At 57.2% G+C, this 17304-nt stretch overlaps 1 protein-coding gene and 1 long non-coding RNA gene across 2 annotated transcripts in view; one reads left to right on the top strand and one right to left on the bottom strand.

The window, feature by feature from the left end:
* Positions 1-11100: 11100 nt before the first annotated feature.
* Positions 11101-17304, bottom strand: part of HTRA3 (HtrA serine peptidase 3) — a 36963-nt gene continuing 30759 nt past the window's right edge. The window contains exons 7-9 of the mRNA XM_070613415.1: positions 16275-16323; positions 13960-14055; positions 11101-12271 (exon numbers count right to left, since the gene is read on the bottom strand). Of these exons, the coding sequence (XP_070469516.1) occupies positions 12106-12271; positions 13960-14055; positions 16275-16323 (311 nt within the window). The 3' untranslated portion in view covers positions 11101-12105. The remainder of the gene's footprint in view (positions 12272-13959; positions 14056-16274; positions 16324-17304) is intronic.
* LOC139082402 (uncharacterized) lies at positions 12238-16946 on the top strand. The gene is made up of 4 exons (XR_011538369.1): positions 12238-12378; positions 13696-13854; positions 14146-14273; positions 15414-16946. It is a non-coding gene; the product is annotated as an uncharacterized lncRNA (long non-coding RNA).

Here is a 17304-nt window from a genome sequence, read left to right as displayed (position 1 = left end):
TGCCCTGGGGGCACGTGCGCCCTCAGAGCTGCATGCACTGCACAGGTGGAGGCCCCGCGGAGGCAACAGTGTGCAAGTCCTGGGCGTGCATGTGTGCACAGACTCACACAGGCACACGGATGTGGATGGAGCGTGCACAGGTGTCTACGTAAGCGGACACACGGAGCCGGACAGATGGGTGGGCGAGCTAGGCAGCTGCTGGGGGCGCCAGGCCACAGGACGTGTTGCAGCTCCGCTGGGGAGGAAGCATCAAGAAAATCGTGTGTATCGGAGCTCTCCGAGGGCAGACCCGCGTGTGTGGAAGGAAGCCGCTGTGCGCGTGCTGGGGGAGTGAGAGCCTCGAGGGCAGTGGGGGCGAAGTCCTCTACAGGGCCAGGCGGGAAGGGTTCTAGACCTCGCAGGCCACTTACGGCCTCCACCAGTGCTCCCACTCCTCCTCCTGCTTCTTCTTCCTCCTCCTGCTCCTCTTCCTCCTTCTCTTTCTCCTCCTGCTCCTTCTTTCTCATCTTCCTCCTCTTTCCTCCTCCTCCAAAACAACAAATACATAGAGAGCTTAAAAGCCTCCAGAGAGAAAGACCACTGACCCTCAGAGGAGCAACCACCACACTGAGAACCCGCGGCCCCGCGGCACCGACAGAGCCCACAGCACAGCCGACTGTGTGCGCCACACCTCAGGGCCGGGGCTGCCCACGGAGTGTGGGGGGATCCGTGTGTTTAAAACAAGCAGCTCTGAAAGAACGCGTCGAATGCTATTGCGCGGCAGGCCCCGGGGAGGTTCATAGTTTAATTATATTTCCTGTTCTTTGCTGTCTGCTTGAAATATTTCATAATTTGAAATTTTTCAAGTTAAAAATATGAGCAAAGCAAAAAGTTTTAAAACGTAGGTTTTAAGGGCTGCCACATCCCTAACCGACGGCAGCAGCTCCTGTGTCTGTCTGTCCCGGGATGTGTCAGTGTGCCGTGGATGGGCGGGTGCCCACACACCAGCCTCCTCATCACCGTCCCAGGCACGCTGGCCGTGACCTGTCACTCCGCCCTCACCCAGGACACATGGGAGGCGGTGCATCCTGGAGGACCCTGGGCCGGTGACAAGGGTGGAGGATAAAGGCCCACCTCGGCCCCTCGGGTGGGCGGGGCGGCCCAGTGTCTGGCCCATCTCCCAGGGCTCCGGGTCATGGTGCCCAGGGCCGCAGCAGGAGCAGGCCCACTGGCCCTCGGCGGGCTCTGTGTCCCATCTCAGTGCCCCGTGGCAGCAGGGCCCTGGGGGTCGCAGCCCGTGAAACCAGCAGCCCCCTGCCTGTCTCAGGGTCAGGCTCCGGGTGCTGCAGACACGTGGAGGCAGGTGGAGGATAAACGCCACCAGGAGGCACCTAGCCCTCACCGTCCCCAGGTCTCTGCACAAAATTCCATGAGACGGTATTTGTGTCCACACCTGTTCAGGCAACAGGAACTTCAGTGCCGGCATCTGACAAGTGCGTCAGTACTGACGAGGATAAGCAGGAAAGAGGGTCACAGGGGGATGGAACTCAGAGGGGACAGAACACCAAGGGACGGGACTCCGAGGGGACAGGACTCTGAGTGGACGGGACTCCGACGGGGCAGGACTCCGAGGGGACGGGACTCTGAGGGATGGGACTCCGAGGGGACAGGACTCCAACGGGGCGGGACTCTGAGGGGACGGGACTCCGAAGGGATGGGACTCCGAGGGAACGGAACTCCAAGGGGACGTGACTCTGAGGGGACGGGACTCCGAGTGGACGGGACTCCGACGGGGTGGGACTCCGAGGGGACGGGACTCTGTGGGACGGGACTCTGAGGGGACGGAATTCCGAGGGGACGGAACCCCGAGGGGACGGGACTCTGAGGGGACGGGACTCTGAGGGATGGAACACCGAGGGGATGGGACTCCGAGGGGACGGGACTCCGAGGGGATGGGACTCCAAGGAATGGAACACCGAGGGGACGGGACTCTGAGGGGACGGGACTCCTAGGGATGGGACTCCGAGGGGACGGGACTCCCAGTGGACGGGACTCCGAGGGGACGGAACACCGAGGGGACGGGACTCTGAGGGGACGGGACTCCGAGGGGACGGGACTCTGAGGGGACGGGACTCCGAGGGGACGGGACTCCGAGGGGACGGGACTCTGAGGGGACGTGACTCTGAGGGGACGGGACTCTGAAGGGACGGGACTCTGAGGGGACGGGACTCTGAGGGGACGGAACACCGAGGGGACAGGACTCAGAGTGGATGGAACTCCAAGGGGACGTGACTCTGAGGGGACGGGACTCTGAAGGGACGGGACTCTGAGGGATGGAACACCGAGGGGACAGGACTCTGAGGGGATGGGACTCCGAGGGGACGGAACTCTGAGGGGACGGGACTCTGAGGGGACGGAACATAGAGGGACGGAACTCAGAGGATGCCAGACACTGAGAATCCCGATGGGATGGTGGGACCAGCAGGGTTTGCTAGAATCCGCCCGACCTCCTGAAGCCCAGCAGCAGGCCGGGCCCTTGTCCTTGAAGCGTGGAGGAGGCCACGTGTGCGGGAGGAGGGGCCGGTGTCTGGGCAGGAAGGTGGCACAGCCCCAGTTGGGATGCCACATCCCTGGGCTGACTGTTCAATGATTACACATCGCATCTCTAGCATTTGAGACCCCCAGGGCCCCAGGGGCTGAGTGCAGAGCGGGGGCGTTCAGGTCAGAACGTCGGGTGGGATGAGCACAGACGCAAAGCTTCCTCGTGGCTGTGTCACCTGCTGCAGGTAGGTCTGACCTGGAGGCAAGGTGGACACAGGACAGACTCACTCTTCAGCACCCCTGGGTTTTGGGTCAGGGACATTCTGTTTCTCTAAAGGGTGGTTTTTTCTCTTTTATTTCAGCGAAGGAAACATACACGAAGGCCTTGCCGGCCCCTGGACTGGGGCGACCCGTGGTTTGTGGAGGTCTTCGCCTGCATGGTCCTTTGTCAGGAGGTCAGCTCAGAGCTCAGCCCTGCAGGTGGTATGTCCCCCGTCCTGCGAGTGCATTTGCATGTGGTGAGGGATAAGCTGTGCCCAAGCTTTGCCCCCCAGAGACCCAGAGGTATCCCACCAAGGCCAAAGGGACGCTGTCCCCAGCCCTGCCGAGGCCAGGAACTCCAGGGAAGCTGTCGGCCACAGAGCATCAAGGAGCAGTGCAGGTCGTTTGGAGGGTTCGTCTTCTGAACCAGGAGCAGGGGCGCGGCTGCTCTGGGGTGTCCCCTCTGAGCTGGACACTCAGACGTGTGATGCATTACGTCACATCACAGGCTGGCTACCTCTAGATCGTGTCGTTCATATTCGAGGTCAGAGAGTTTTTGTATGCCGGTGACTGTCACTTCCTGGGAAATGGCGGTAAAGCGTCTTGAGGAATGGGAAGCGTTTTCTAACTTCACCAACACACGCTTCAGGCTAGAAGCGGGGAGGTCAGGCAATTGTTGTCGCAGCTCTGTGAGATGCAGATTAAAAGCTCCATTGTACAGATAGGGAAACTGAGGCTCAGAGAGTTTACCAAGCTTGACAGAACCAGGATTTGGACCCAGGTCTTACCAGAGGAGTCTATGCTCCTTCTCTGCGCCAAGCCTTCCTCCATGGCCTCGTGTCACGGCCTGGGGAGAGGGGCCACAGTGAGAAATCTAGAAACAAAACGAAAGACATTCTTAAGACGTCAGACCAGGTGTGTGCGTCTGCCTCCCTCTCTGTTCCCGGTCCCACTGAAATGACAGCAGAGAGGCACAAGGAGAAAAACTCAAAAAGCTGTTCAGGCCTGAACAGGGCCTACAAACCACTGAAGCTCCTGGAAAGTTTCTGGGGGACAAATAGCTGGGAGCAGAGGGGGCCCCAGCTGATAGAACTGGCTAAAGGAAGACTCCAGACGCTAGGGGAACCACCTGCAGGGCCGCCCAGGGTTTGCGGGTGTGGAGCGTGCGGCGAGAAGAGGCAGAGAGAACAGGAGCTGAGCTTGAGTCCTATTTGCAGGTGAGCCGAGCCTGGTGGCGGAGAACGGCTCTCTAGTCCTCTGTAGACGCCTGGTCTCCTGGGGGTGGTGGGGGGTGGCCCTCTTCCTGTCATCGTTTGGACAGGATGGCAGCCTCCCCGCCCCCCCGCCCCCGCCCCCGCCCACCCGAGTGAGGCCCCGGCACCTACGGATCACAGGCAGCTTCTCTCTCAGCAGACAGGCTGGACACATCAGAGGAAACCCACACTGTCCTACGGTACTTAGTTAATTAGCCACGCCCCTAAGTGATACGTCCCAGGCACAAACAAGGACAGGCTGGCCCCAGAGGAGAAGCAGCGGCAGCCAGCGAGGACCAAATCAAATATCCAATGGAAAGGATCGACAAAGCCAAATCAGCGGGGAGGCTGAGGGGGCCAACAGCCGACTCCAGAGACAGCAGAGTCTTCTCTGTCCAGACAGTTGACTGACAGCAGGCTGATCACTGTCCCAGAGAGATTTGCATCCATAACAAAAGAAGAGGTTAGCACATACAAAGGAAGCAGTCTGAGAACAAGACAGTTTGTGGACAAATTAAACAGAATAAATAGAAGGAAATCTTCCTGAATTTATATAGCCAAAGAAATGGGAAGCTGGGAGCAATGAAGAGGTAACAGCTAATAGCATATTCCGAGTGCACGTCGGATGCCAGGCACCGCTGTCAGCGCTTTAGTATTTAATCCCCAGATGGCAGTACGATTATCTCCATTTTCAGATGAGGAAACTGAGGAAGGAGAAGTTAAGTAAACTGGCCGTGGCCACCCAGCTAGAAAGTTGCAGAGCTGAAATCAAGTGCGGGTAGTCTGATCCTGGATGCTGTGCTCTACACACAATGCTATATTGCTTCTGGAACAACCCAGGAAGGCAACATCTGCCTAACAAGAGTTCCAGAAGAAAACAACCGGGATGATACAGCCAGAGCCGTGCCAGAGGGAAGTTTACACCTTTAAGAGCATATGCTAAAAAAGAAGAGAGGCCGATTAAACCCAAAGAAGGAAGTAGAAGAAAAGAACTAACGAAGGTAAGAGCAGAAAGTAGTGACATAGAAAACAAATATCCAATGGAAAGGATCAACAAAGCCAAATCTTCTTCTTGTTGTTTTGAGGAAGATTAGCCCTGAGCTAACATCTGCTGCCAATCCTCCTCTTTTTGCTGAGGAAGACTGGCCCTGAGCCAACATCCGTGCCCATCTTCCTCTACTTTAGGTGGGACGCCTACCACAGTGTGGCTTGACAGGCAGTGCCATGTCCACACCCAGGATCTGAACTGGCGAACCCTGGGCTGCCGAAGTGGAGCAGGTGAACTTAACCGCTGTGCCACTGGGCCCACCCCTGTTGTTTTTAAGAGGAATAAAATTTATAAGCTCCCAACAAGACTAATCAAGACAAAAAGAGAGAGGGCACAAATGGTGATGTCAAGAATGAAAATGGGACATAACTGGAGAACGGAAAGTGTTAAAGAAAGAAAAAGAGGAAATTACGAACGACTTTATGTCAATATTTTGAAAACTTAGATGAAATGAACACATTGCCATAGAAATACAACTTAGCTAAGCTGACACAAGAAGAAATAGAAAATATGAACAGTTCTGTGTCTATTAAAGAAATAGAATCCACTATTTAAACAAAGGAAAACTCCAAGAATAGATGCCTATTTTTAAATTCTATCACTATTTAAGAGAGAACTAATGCCAGTCTTACACGGACTCTCCCAGAGGACAGAAAAAGAGTAAACACTGCCCGAGTCAGTCTATGAGGTCAGAGCAAGCCTGAGCACACTCCAACGTGGCCATCAGGAAAAAGGAAATTAGAGGCCAGCTGTACCTAGGAACACAAAAATATCAGGCAAAATCTCAGCAAAAATATTTAAAAAGGAGAATACATCCTAATAAAACGTCCAGTAATGCAACGTTGGTGAACCATTTCTCTATCAATGTATTTCACTACATCCACAGAACAAAGGAGGAAATAATTTAATCATTTTTGTAGAAGCAGAAAAATCTTCTGTTAAAATTCAGTTTTCTTGAATAAGAAAAACTCTTAGCAAACTGGGAGTAAAAGAGAACTTAAGCTAATAAAGGGTAACTACAAAAAACCCAAAGCAAACATATTCAATGGCATAATGCTGAAAGTCTCCTTTGGGATCAGGAACAAGATTAAGAAGTCTGTTATCGTTAATTCTCTGCAACATTGAACGAGAGGTTTTAGCCAGCGCAGTATGGCAAGAAGAAGAAATAAAAGGTGTTAGGATTGGGAAGGAAGAATTAAAACTCATTATTTATAAATGACGTGGTTGAGTAGATAGAAATTCCAAAATAACCTACAGATACATTGTTTGAATTAGCTGGTGACTTTGGCAAGGTTGCTGGATATAAGGTTAGTATAAAAAAATCATTAAAAATAAGAAGAAATAATAAAAACAAGTCTTTACATCAGCAACAGTTAGAAAACTAAAAATGTGGAGCTATATACAATATCCAATATAAGATATCTACACAGAAAACTATACAACACTATTGGGAGAAATTAAGGAAAATTTAAATAAATGGGGGAATACTCATGTTCATGTATTAGAAGCCTGAATGTCATAAACATGTCACCTCTCTGGAACTGACCTAGAGATTCAGTGCCATTCTAATCACATTGACAAGACGTGGAGCTGGATAAACTTGTTCTAACCCCTGTGCAGAAAAGCAGAGTCAAGACCAGCCAAGCAGCCTTGGAGCAAAAGTACCAGGTGGCTGCTTTCATGTAGCAGATAACGCAGTGTTTCACAAAGCTCCAGCAATTAAGACGGGGGCACTGGGCAAGGACAGAGAGGTCAATAGGACGACGGCATCCAGAAGCAGACCTACACACATGTATATCTGGGAGCTTGGTTTACGACAAAGGAGGAGAGAATTGCCCTTTAAATACTCTAGGGGGCAATTAGATATTCGTATGTCCAGATGGAAAAACCTCTCCTTTGCACCATCCACAAAAGTCAGTTCCAGCTGGATTGTGCGTCTAAACGTGAATGTAAGACAGCAAAGCTTTAGCAAGACGACAGTGTCTCCTGCTTCCAGGAGTCCCTGTATCTTCAGCCCCTTCCCCTGCCACCACACTGTCACATCTTCTGCTCTGACCCTCCTGCCTCCCTTTAAAAGGACTCTGTGGTGACTTGGGGCCCAACAGAGAACCCAGGATCACCTCCCATCTCAGGAGCCCTCACTTGATCACAGCTGCACGGTCCCTTTGGCCACGTGAGGTTTCACTCCCAGGTTTCGGGGGTTATGATGTGGATACCTGTGGGGACATTTTTCAGCCCAGCCACAGAGGGGATGGTCATTGGGAATGAAGCAGGCCCAGGGGAGCCCAGGAGAGGAGAGGGAGCAGCTGGCACAAAGGCCGGGGCTGAGAAAAGGAGTGGAGAGGACGGGGAGGAGAGCAGCCGGGGATCCTGGAAGGCCTGGTGAACGCCAACCAAGAGCAGAGCCGCTGAGCCGGGAGATGAGAGTCTGGCTGCCTCTGGGGGGAGGGGAGGGAAGTGACTGGAGGCGGGACGCTATGTATAGACGCAGAGCTGGGGCAGGTGTGGGCAGGCGGGCCCCAGCCCCGGGCACCCCAGGCGCTGCTCCAGGCTGGGGTAACAGTGCCAGCTCCCCTGCTGTCTCCCTCGACTCTGACCCGTTCCAGAATTTCCATCTTGGTTCACCATGCTCTGGATCCGCTAATCCTGGAGGGGCCAGGGAGGGACTCTGGAGGGGAGCAGCCACCCCTCCTGGAGATCCTGGCGCGGCCCCACGGCTTGGGCAGTGGAGGTGGGTCCTGCAGCAGCTTCAGCCACAGCTGCCTGCTCCAGCCCAGCCTGAGGGGCAGCCAGGAGCTCGGCCCTGGGCCCCTGGAGGCAGCCGCGAGCTCACGTGTGACCCCCAAGTCCTTCTTTCTGGGCCTCAGGTTCCGCCTCTGTCCAGTGGGGTGTTTGGGCACAGGGAGCTGTGACGCTCCTCCGGGCCTGTCCTTCTGGAGTTCCAGGAGTCTGTGGGACGCTGGGCTGGAACAGGGGTCTGCTCCCTGCAGGAGCTGGCCTCATCAGCACTCTGTTTACAGCTTCCAGGACTGACAGTGGAGGGTGGGCTGCGGGCCCAGCCGTGGGGGTTGCGCCAGGAGCCTGGAGGGTTGCACAATGGATAGCTCTGGCGGCAGCTGGTCGGCTCCAAAAAAGTTGTTTTTCACCAAGTGCAGCTGGAGGAGCTGCCGGGAGGCCAGCTCTGCCTGGCCGGGGGCGAGCAGCTGGCAGAGGACAGAGGCCTGGAACACCACAGAGCCCACTTCCACGGCTGCAGGGCCAGCCGGGGCCAGCGAGTGGGCAGCCCCCAGCGTTGGGTGAGGGTCCCTCCTCCTGGGGGTGCAACCACCGGCCCCGCTGGATGCAGAAGCTTGGAGCTGAGGGCCTCGCAGAGGTCAGCCAGAGAGGGACAGAGGCCACTGCCCAGGCCGCTGACTCTGGAGCCCAGAGCTCCCCATATCCACCCACCCATTTCACACATGGACAACCTGAGGCTAGTGGGGGTCGGCCATGGTCAGCTGGGAGCTGGTGGCGGGGAGTGAGAGGATGTGAAGTGACATTTCGGGGCAGACCCTGAGTCAGGAACCTTCTTTGTGACATCTAGTCCACTGCTTACTGCAGCAGACAGGGCCTGGCTTCCACCTGGCCCCCTCTGAGCAGCAGCCACCCCCCGAGGCCTGAGCCTGCCCCTGCCCCTCCCCCGCTGCTCCAGACCTCAGGGCTAAGGAAGGTCTGTGAAATGCCCTGGGGTGGGAGCCAGTGGCCTGTCTGGGGCTCTGGAAATGTGTGGACCGATGGGCATTCACTGGGCAGGTGCATGCCCCCACCATGCCCCTAGCACCTCCGAGCTCACCTGCAGCCATGAGGGACAGCTCTGGGCTGGCTGTCGGATGGAGCCTGCATCCCTCTGCCCCTCCACCCGAGGGTCTCTCCAGCACCACAGACACTAGCTCAGCCTTGGGCAGGGCAGCCAGAACGCCCGGGACCTGACACCCCCCAGGGCAGGCCCCGTGCATGCAGGAGGGAGAGAGGGAGGTGTCTGTGGGTGCACACGGCCGGCCCCCCACGCCCGGGGGTAGCCTCCCAGCTCATCTGCATGGTTCCTCAGAGCATCTCCAGAGGCATCAGCTCAGGGCCACGTGTCTCATCTGGCTGCTCTCCCCGCTGCCTCAGTCTCCGTGCTGTGGACTGGATTGTGTCCACCCAGGATGCCCAAGCCATAACCCCAGTGATGCAGAGGTGGGGCCTTTGGGAGGTGAGTAGGGCGAGGCAAGGGGGCCAGCTTCATGACGAGGCTGCTGCCCTCACAAGAAGCGACGCGAGAGGCCCCAGCCCACCCCCACCGTGTGAGCGCACACTACAGCCAGCCAGGACCCTGCCTGGCGACAGAATGGACCCCGCCTCCATCTTCCAGATCCCTCTAAGCCGCCTGGCCCTGGACAAGTTCACGGCTTGGCTCTCAACGCCCAGCTTCCAGCTCACCCTCTCCCGAGTTCAGGCCCACACACCGGCGGCCTCGTCCAGACTCCTGCCCCACGCCCGCCCCGGCTCCTTACTCTCAGGAGCCTTGGTCTGCAGCCTCATTCCTGCAGCATCCTGCAGGGCGTGTGCGGAAAGCCCGGTGGGAGTGACAGGAGAGGCCTGGGAGGGTGGACGGACTTTGGGCATCAGGACTGTTCTAGATTGGGGGTGGGCAGGGACAAAGTGGGGTTGGGATGGCACCCGGCCTGCTGGGTTTGGCCCACTCTGGGTGGGAGCGGAGGGATGGGGGCGGGCTGGGAGGTGGGCAGCCCCACGGGGTGGGCTGAACCAGGCTCCTGGCTAGGCTCTGACTTCTCTAGAAGATGCTGGCAGTGGGACGGGCTCCACTGTCTGAGGCCAGATCAGGATAGACTGGGGTGGGGGGATGGACGGAGGCACAGTGGGATTGGGAGGCGTCTGGCAGGGCCGCCTCTGTGCCGGGCCCCCTGCTTCCCCAGCAGGGCCTGGTGCGGCCGGAGAGTGGGGGTTCTCAGTTCACATGACAATCTGAGCCTGGGGGTTGCGACTCTGAGATGGTGAAAAGATCACAGCGTCCACATTAACGAGCTGCTGGGGACCATTCCGGGTCCTTTTCTGCACCGGGTGCTGTTGCTCTTTGGTCTGATGCCCCCCATCTGGCCGGCTGCAGTGCTCACAGCCAGCCACACCCAGTGTGACCAACGCCCGGCAAGCCAGTCTCCAGGGATCTCCTGCAGGTCACTCCTAGGTAACAAATAGGATTCCGGCCGCTGCCATGGCCACCTGAAGCATCTCCTACGATCAGCCCCGTGGCGGGGTCATCTGGACCCTTGACTCTCACACTTTCAGAGCTTGGAGGGGCTTGAAGTTCTGCAGTTCACCCCCCAACCCCGAGCGAGAGAAGGTGGCCTGTGGTCACACAGCTGCCCAGATGCCAGCTGAGGACAGACTGTGCTCCTCAGCAAGGGCTGGCCCAGGGGACCTCGATCCTTCTGGGCTCGGCGGTCCAGAACACAGGCCGGGCCCCTCGGCCTTGGTCCCAACGCCTCCACTTCTACCCGAGGAGCTCGCCCTGGGCAAGTCCTAGCTCTCAGCGCCCTGCTTGCAGCCCCACCCCCGCCATGGCCGTGTCCCTGCTTTGTCTCTTTCTGCCTCATTCCCCGAGGCTGGGCGGCTTTCGGTGAGGGGGACACGGAGCAGACACAGGGAAAGCTCTCTCAGCCACCGGCACGCTCGGCTGGGGCTCTCTGTAAGCCAGGCACCTTACCAGCTGCTCCAGCTACCAGGACATCGGTGGTCCCAGTGTCCCTCCGGACAGGGGGAGAGGCCAGGGCAGGGGCAGGGGGTGTCTTGACTGAGGCCACGGAGCCGGAATAAGTGGGGGAGCTAGGAGCCAAGCGGCCGGGCAGCTGGTGTGTGGGGCTGTCTTTGGGCTCGAGGCAGTTTCCCAGGTCTTCATGCCTCCTGATGGCTGTGGTCTCAGGAAAAGCTGTGGCCGGTGGGGGTCGGGCAGCCCCAAAGACCCTGCTGGCTCGGCACTGCGCACTTGTAAACTTTAATTTCCATACAGTAGAGAAACTTACAGTACAGGCAACATGGGGAATCAACGCACAGCGAAGCTCACGACCACACCTACAAACACGCACCCGGCTGCTGGGTGCCTCCCGCTGCCGCTCAGGGGCGAGTCCGCAGTCAGCTGCTCCATCCAGAACAGCTCAGGGAGGCAAAGCTGGCTCAGTCCTTGCAGTCCCCTCCCCCTGGCAGGTCCCAGCTTCCTCCCCGCTCTGCTCCACAGTCACCTCCAGGAGGACACGCCTGCCTCCCAGAGTATGTCAGACACACTCTGCTTTCCTCCAGCTTCGCTCCTGCCTGGGAAGGGGGAGCATCAGCACCGGCCACAGGGCTGGACTGGGCAGCCGGGGAACATCCCCTCAGTGCCTCCTCAAGGGGGGTCAGAAGTGGCCTGCCCACCGGGGGCTCCAGGCTGGCGGGGCAGACAGCCCTGGGCATTCAACGTGGTGGGCGCTGCGGTACTGGGCTCGGGGGCGGGGGCCTGGGAGGTGTTCCCAGGGGAGGAGGAGGCTTGAGAGCTGAGACCTGAGCAGGTGGGAGTCGGTGGTGCGGGGAGGGTGGGGTAGGAGGATGGTGGGCATTTCAGACAGAGGGATCGACAGGGGCAAAGACAGGAAGGTGGGAGAGGGGCTGGGACTTCCAGGGACTACAGAGGAGTTTTCTAGATCTCCCGAGAACTTGGAAGGTGGCCCTCAGGAGCATTTGTATGAGAGAGACATTGGGCTGGCCCCCTGGGCACCAAGATGTGGGAGCCAACGCTCCGCAAAGGCTGAGATGTGGCCCCTGGCCAAGCCCAGCCCGTGGCTCTGCCCCTGGACGGCCCGGAGGAGGCTGCTGGCTCTGCTGAGGACCGACCTCGGTCCTTCGTCCTGATCCTGCGGTGGCCGGTGGTTCTGGACGGAACTGCTCGGCGGGCGCCCGTCCTCGACTGCAGGCTTTGGAGCTCGGCGATGGAGGCAGGCGGCCGCACCTTCACACGACCACCTCGGGTGCAATGCTGAAGAGCAGGTCATCGTTGCCCCTCCGCACCTCCAGCAGCAGCGGGGACTCGTTGAGGACGGCCTCCTGCAGCTCACTGGAGTCTGCCAGGGGGCGCCCGTTGACCTTGACGATGATGTCGCCATCTTGGATGCCCCCTCTGCCAACAGGAGAGACACAGAGTCACCCCAACGCCCCATGAGGCTGGCCTGGGTCGGGGCACGATCCAGTTTAACAGCAGTGGTTCACCAGAAATCATCTCAACAGGTAAGGACAGAGCCCTGACAGCAAGGCTCTCGCACCAGGTGGAAACCAGGGTCCTAGATGGGCAAGCACTTTCTCGGCCTGCTCTTCCACACCTCAGAAGGGCTGGTTCAAGCTCTGCCTGCAGCCCTCCTAGCTGGGCGGCCTCGGGCCAGGCACTTTGCCCCTTTGAGCCTCAGTTTCCACATCTGCAGTCTTACGTGGGAACACACTTTGCAAATTACAATGAGGCCCAGGGCCTTGGTCCTAACGTTGCTGCCATTACTAAGACGGGTGCAGAAGAGGCAGAGCTCGCTGCCCGGCCTCCCTCCTGCACCTGCCTCGCCGCCGCCTTCCCCTCCACCCAGAACAAAGCAAGGTTGCGTGGTGGTTAGACACGTGGGTGCCAGTGCCAAGATCCACACGTGCCGGCGGTGTGGCCTGGGAGGAGTACTTTCTCTAAGCCTCAGTTTCCATCTGGAAATGGAGTAGCAGCCTGAGGGGCTGCAGGGAGGATAAAGCAGACAGCGCGTGGGGGACACCTGGCTCACGCCGCCGCCAGGCTCAGCGGTGCCACCGTCCCCACTGATCTCATTCCCCGGCTCTCGGGCGCCCTGTGTGTGGCCGCTCCTGGAACCACCGCTGCAGAATCAGCAGTGTGTAGCAAGCCCGATCGACAACCTGAGTTTGGTGGCTCTTCTGTGGCTTCACAGGTCTGTATTTCTACCATTTCCCCTACGGCCGCTGGAGGCTGAGCATGGTGCTATCTGTGTTCATCACAGAAGGGCATGTGGGGCCGCCTCCTCCGCATGGCCTCCCGAAGCAGCAGAGTTCATGAAACAGGCAGAGGGGTCCTGTTTGGCCAAAGGGGCCGTGCGGGCTGGGGCCGGCCCCTCCCCACCCATGCCCTGCCTCGCCCCCAACAGCAGCCAGAGCCCAGCACGGACTCCCTCCAGCTCAGGAATTACAGGTTAGAAGCACTGAGCTAATGCAGCCCGCCCACCATGCTGATGGAGACCCAGCGCACAGGAGGGAAGCGACCTCCTCCGAGCCGTCTAGGGGACCGACAGATCCCTCACGTGTGGTAACCTTGCCGCACGGTCTGCCTCAGCTCCCTGGGTCGCAACTTCAACCTTTCTCTAGTTCTTGGCGGTTTCAAAGAAAGCAATGCTTTATTTCATTTGATCTTGACAAGTCTCCCCAGGGTAGAGAGGGCTGAGTCATGCCCACTTTGTGGAAGAGGGAACAGGTCCAGGGAGACACAGGCTGGCCTGCTGGGCTGGGGAGAGTCAGCCTGGAGCAGCTTCGCTCAGGCGGGGCCTCTCCGCTCTGTCTCCCCAGACCCGACGGAAAGGATGTTCTGGGCCAGGAAAGGGCACGGCCAAGACTCTAAAGCATATTTCATCCCTCCAGCCTGGCCCGGGCTTAGCGAACAGGCCAGAATCTCACCCGCCACTTCCACATCACGTCACATTGCCAAGAAGATCAAGGTCATTCAAGGTCAGTGAAGCAGGCCCAGCCCAGGCCCCATGCCCACCCACCCCGCCCGCCGGCATGTCTGACCTCCTCCCATCTGGGCTCTCTGTGTCCTCTGGTGGCACCTACCTCTGAGAAGGTGAATTTGGAACAACCTCTTGCACATAAATGCCACTGCTGACCGTCGGAAGGTCTGGGTTGCTGGCCTTTAGTTCCTCCAGCAAACTGAAAGGACAGTTCCGCTGTTAAAGGGCAGCTTCTGCCTCTAAACTGACTCCTTGGTACGAAGCTGCCCCCTCCTCCCTCCACCACCAGGCTGGACAAGGAGCCTCCTCCGGGCTGCCGCCCACACCGCCGTCCTGCCTCGGACCACTCTGGGTCGTCACTGGCTCTTGTCTGTGTCCCCTACTCGACACGGCTCCTCCAGAGAAACCTCAGTGAAGGTGGGTGGCTAGCAGTGTGGACAGGGGAGGACGATGGACACACGGGAGGATGGGGGAGGAGGGATGAGAGCAAGGAAGGAAAGGAAGAGGGATAGATGGATGGATGGAAGGAAGGAATGACGGATAAATGGACAGTTGGAAGGAGGGATGAACAGACAATGGATGAGTGATGGAATGGATAGAAGGCTGGATGGCTGGTGTGATGGCTGGTGTGATGGCTGGTGTGATGGCTGGTGTGATGGCTGGTGTGATGGCTGGTGTCATGGCTGGTGTGATGGATGGTGTGATGGCTGGTGTGATGGCTGGTGTGATGGCTGGTGTGATGGATGGTGTCATGGCTGGTGTGATGGCTGGTGTGATGGCTGGTGTGATGGATGGTGTGATGGATGGTGTCATGGCTGGTGTGATGGCTGGTGTGATGGCTGGTGTGATGGCTGGTGTGATGGCTGGTGTGATGGCTGGTGTGATGGCTGGTGTGATGGATGGTGTCATGGCTGGTGTGATGGCTGGTGTGATGGCTGGTGTGATGGCTGGTGTGATGGCTGGTGTGATGGCTGGTGTGATGGCTGGTGTGATGGCTGGTGTGATGGATGATGTGATGGCTGGTGTGATGGCTGGTGTGATGGATGGTGTCATGGCTGGTGTCATGGCTGGTGTCATGGCCGGATGAAAGAAAGAAAGGACACATTTAAAAGATAAACTGGGGGGCCAGCCCAGTGGCATAGTGGTTAAGTTTGTGTGCTCCACTTTGGTGGCCCAGGGTTCGCAGGTTCGGATCTCGGGTGCAGACCTAGCACTGCTTGTCAAGCCACGCTGTGGTGGCATCCCACATAAAATAGAGGAAGATTGGCACAGATGTTAGCTCAGGGCCAATCTTCCTCACACACACCGGCACAAAAAAGGTATATTGGTCTTGATTACAAATTGCCTTCAGATTTAATCCCTAGATTACGAGCTGCTGGAACAGGAGGAAGGATCATTTCAGGGACTGTGTGGGGTTGAGCGTGTGGCCAGTTGAACCGTTCTTCCCTGAGCTCCCCAGTGCAGTGACCTCTTTCTCCTTTCAATCCTTGCATTTTCCTCCCTGCCTGCCTCCCTTCCCTCCTCGCTCTCCCTCCTCCTCCCCACCCCCTTCTTTAGATCACTCATTCAGGATTTCCAGGCGCCCACTCTGTCCTACAGCTGGTGCTGGGACGGAGCAGAGGGACGAGGAGGACACAGTCCTCACTCCCAAGGAGCGCACGGTCAAGGTGGAGGGGCACGGACGGGCAGTTCCAAGACCATGGGACCACTGTGGTGCTGGGGAGGGAAGCACCTCCTCCTGCTTGAGTGGCCTGGGAGGTAGGATAGTGTCCCCCAAAATTCGTGTCCACCCCTGACCTCAGAATGTAACCTTGTTTGGAGACAGGGTCTTAGCAGATGCAAGTGGTTAAGGGTCTCAAGAGGACATCGTCCTGACTCAGGTGGGCCCCACATCCAAAGACTGACGTTTTCATAAGAGAAAGGAGAGGGAGGGCTGGACACAGACACACGGGGAGGAGCCACATGACAACAGAGGCAGAGCCTGGAGTGACGCAACTACAACCCAAGAAACCAGAGCCACCAGGAGCTGGGAGAGGCAGGGCGGACCCCCCCCCCCCCCGGGCCTTCAGTGGGAGCACAGCCCTGCTGACACCTTCATTTTGGACTCTGGCCTCTAGAACTGTGAGAGAACAAATTTCTGTTGTTTCAAGCCACCACGTTTGCAGTAATTTGTTATGGCAGCCACAGGAAACTAATCTAGGAGGCTTCCTGGGGGAGGGGGCACCTGAATGGAGTCCTGAAGGAGCCGAAGGAATCTATTAGGCAAAGGAGGGAAAGGCATCCCAGGCAGAGGGACAGGCCAGAGCAAAGCTCAGAAGCCTAAGTGCGTCTGGCCCACTGGAGCCCTGCAGGTGGCCGGGAGAGGCCAGGCCGGGGTCTGGGAGGAGAATGGAGGGGCAGCAGGGGGCAGACAGTCACCTGGGTGTGATAGTCCGCATGCGTATGCCGATGAAGCGCTTCTTCCAGTCTGGAAACAAAGACCACAGGACTCGGTTAGAGCATCATGAAGATCATCGAGCGGAGATGCCCCAGGAGCAGACGGCAGCAGGAGCCACTGCCTGGGCCAACCCAGCCCCTGTGGTCAGGCGCCCAGAGCCTAGAGCCACTTCTGTCCTCCCGGCTGCTCTTGAAGGGCTGGGTGATGTTCTCGCTCTGGTCTGGTAGCTCCACGCCACCCTCACTCTCAGGCACCATCAACCACATCACTCCCATATCCACTGTCCTGCTGAGCTCCACACCCAGCCCCCAGCAGCCAGCAGGGCTCCCTCTCCAGCCGCCACCCGCAGTCTCCCCAAACTTGCCTTGCTCAGATCTGGACTCGTCATCTCCCCACCTTCCCATAAATAATAATATTAATCCTTGATGCCCAGTGAGCACCACCCGTGTGCCCGGCCGGTCCTTTAGTTGGAGCGTGATACACACAGCTCACCTCTCTCCCGCAACTGCTCCAGACTGTGACTTAGCTGATGTCTTAGACCCAGAAATAGCATTTGCATATTCTGAACCATAAAACAAGTCTCAGCACACTTCTAAAATTTCATCGCATAAAAGTATGCTCTCTGACTGCACTGGAATTAAACTAGAAATCAATAATGGAAAGGTCTTTACAAGATTCCCAATAACTTAAAAACTAAATGACACACTTCTAAACAACACATCTTCAAAGAAGAAATCAAAAAGGGAATTAGAAAGTATTTAAAATGAAATAAAAATGAATATACAGCATATCAAAATTTGTGAGATCTAGGTAAAGCAGCACTTAGAGGGAAACTAATAGCCCTAAACACTAGAAAAGAAGAAAGTTCTCAAATCAATGACCTCAGCCTTCTCCTTAAAAACTAGAAAAAAGAAGATAAAATGAAATCCAATGTAAACAGAAGAAAGGAAATAATAAAGCATAGAAATCAATGAAATAGGAAAGAGAAATATGACAGAGAAAATAAAAACC

This window comes from Equus przewalskii, chromosome 3 (assembly GCF_037783145.1).
Source record: "Equus przewalskii isolate Varuska chromosome 3, EquPr2, whole genome shotgun sequence".
NCBI lineage: Eukaryota > Metazoa > Chordata > Mammalia > Perissodactyla > Equidae > Equus > Equus przewalskii.
Note: the sequence above shows the minus strand (reverse complement) of the source record. Positions and strands in the feature narration are given on the sequence as shown.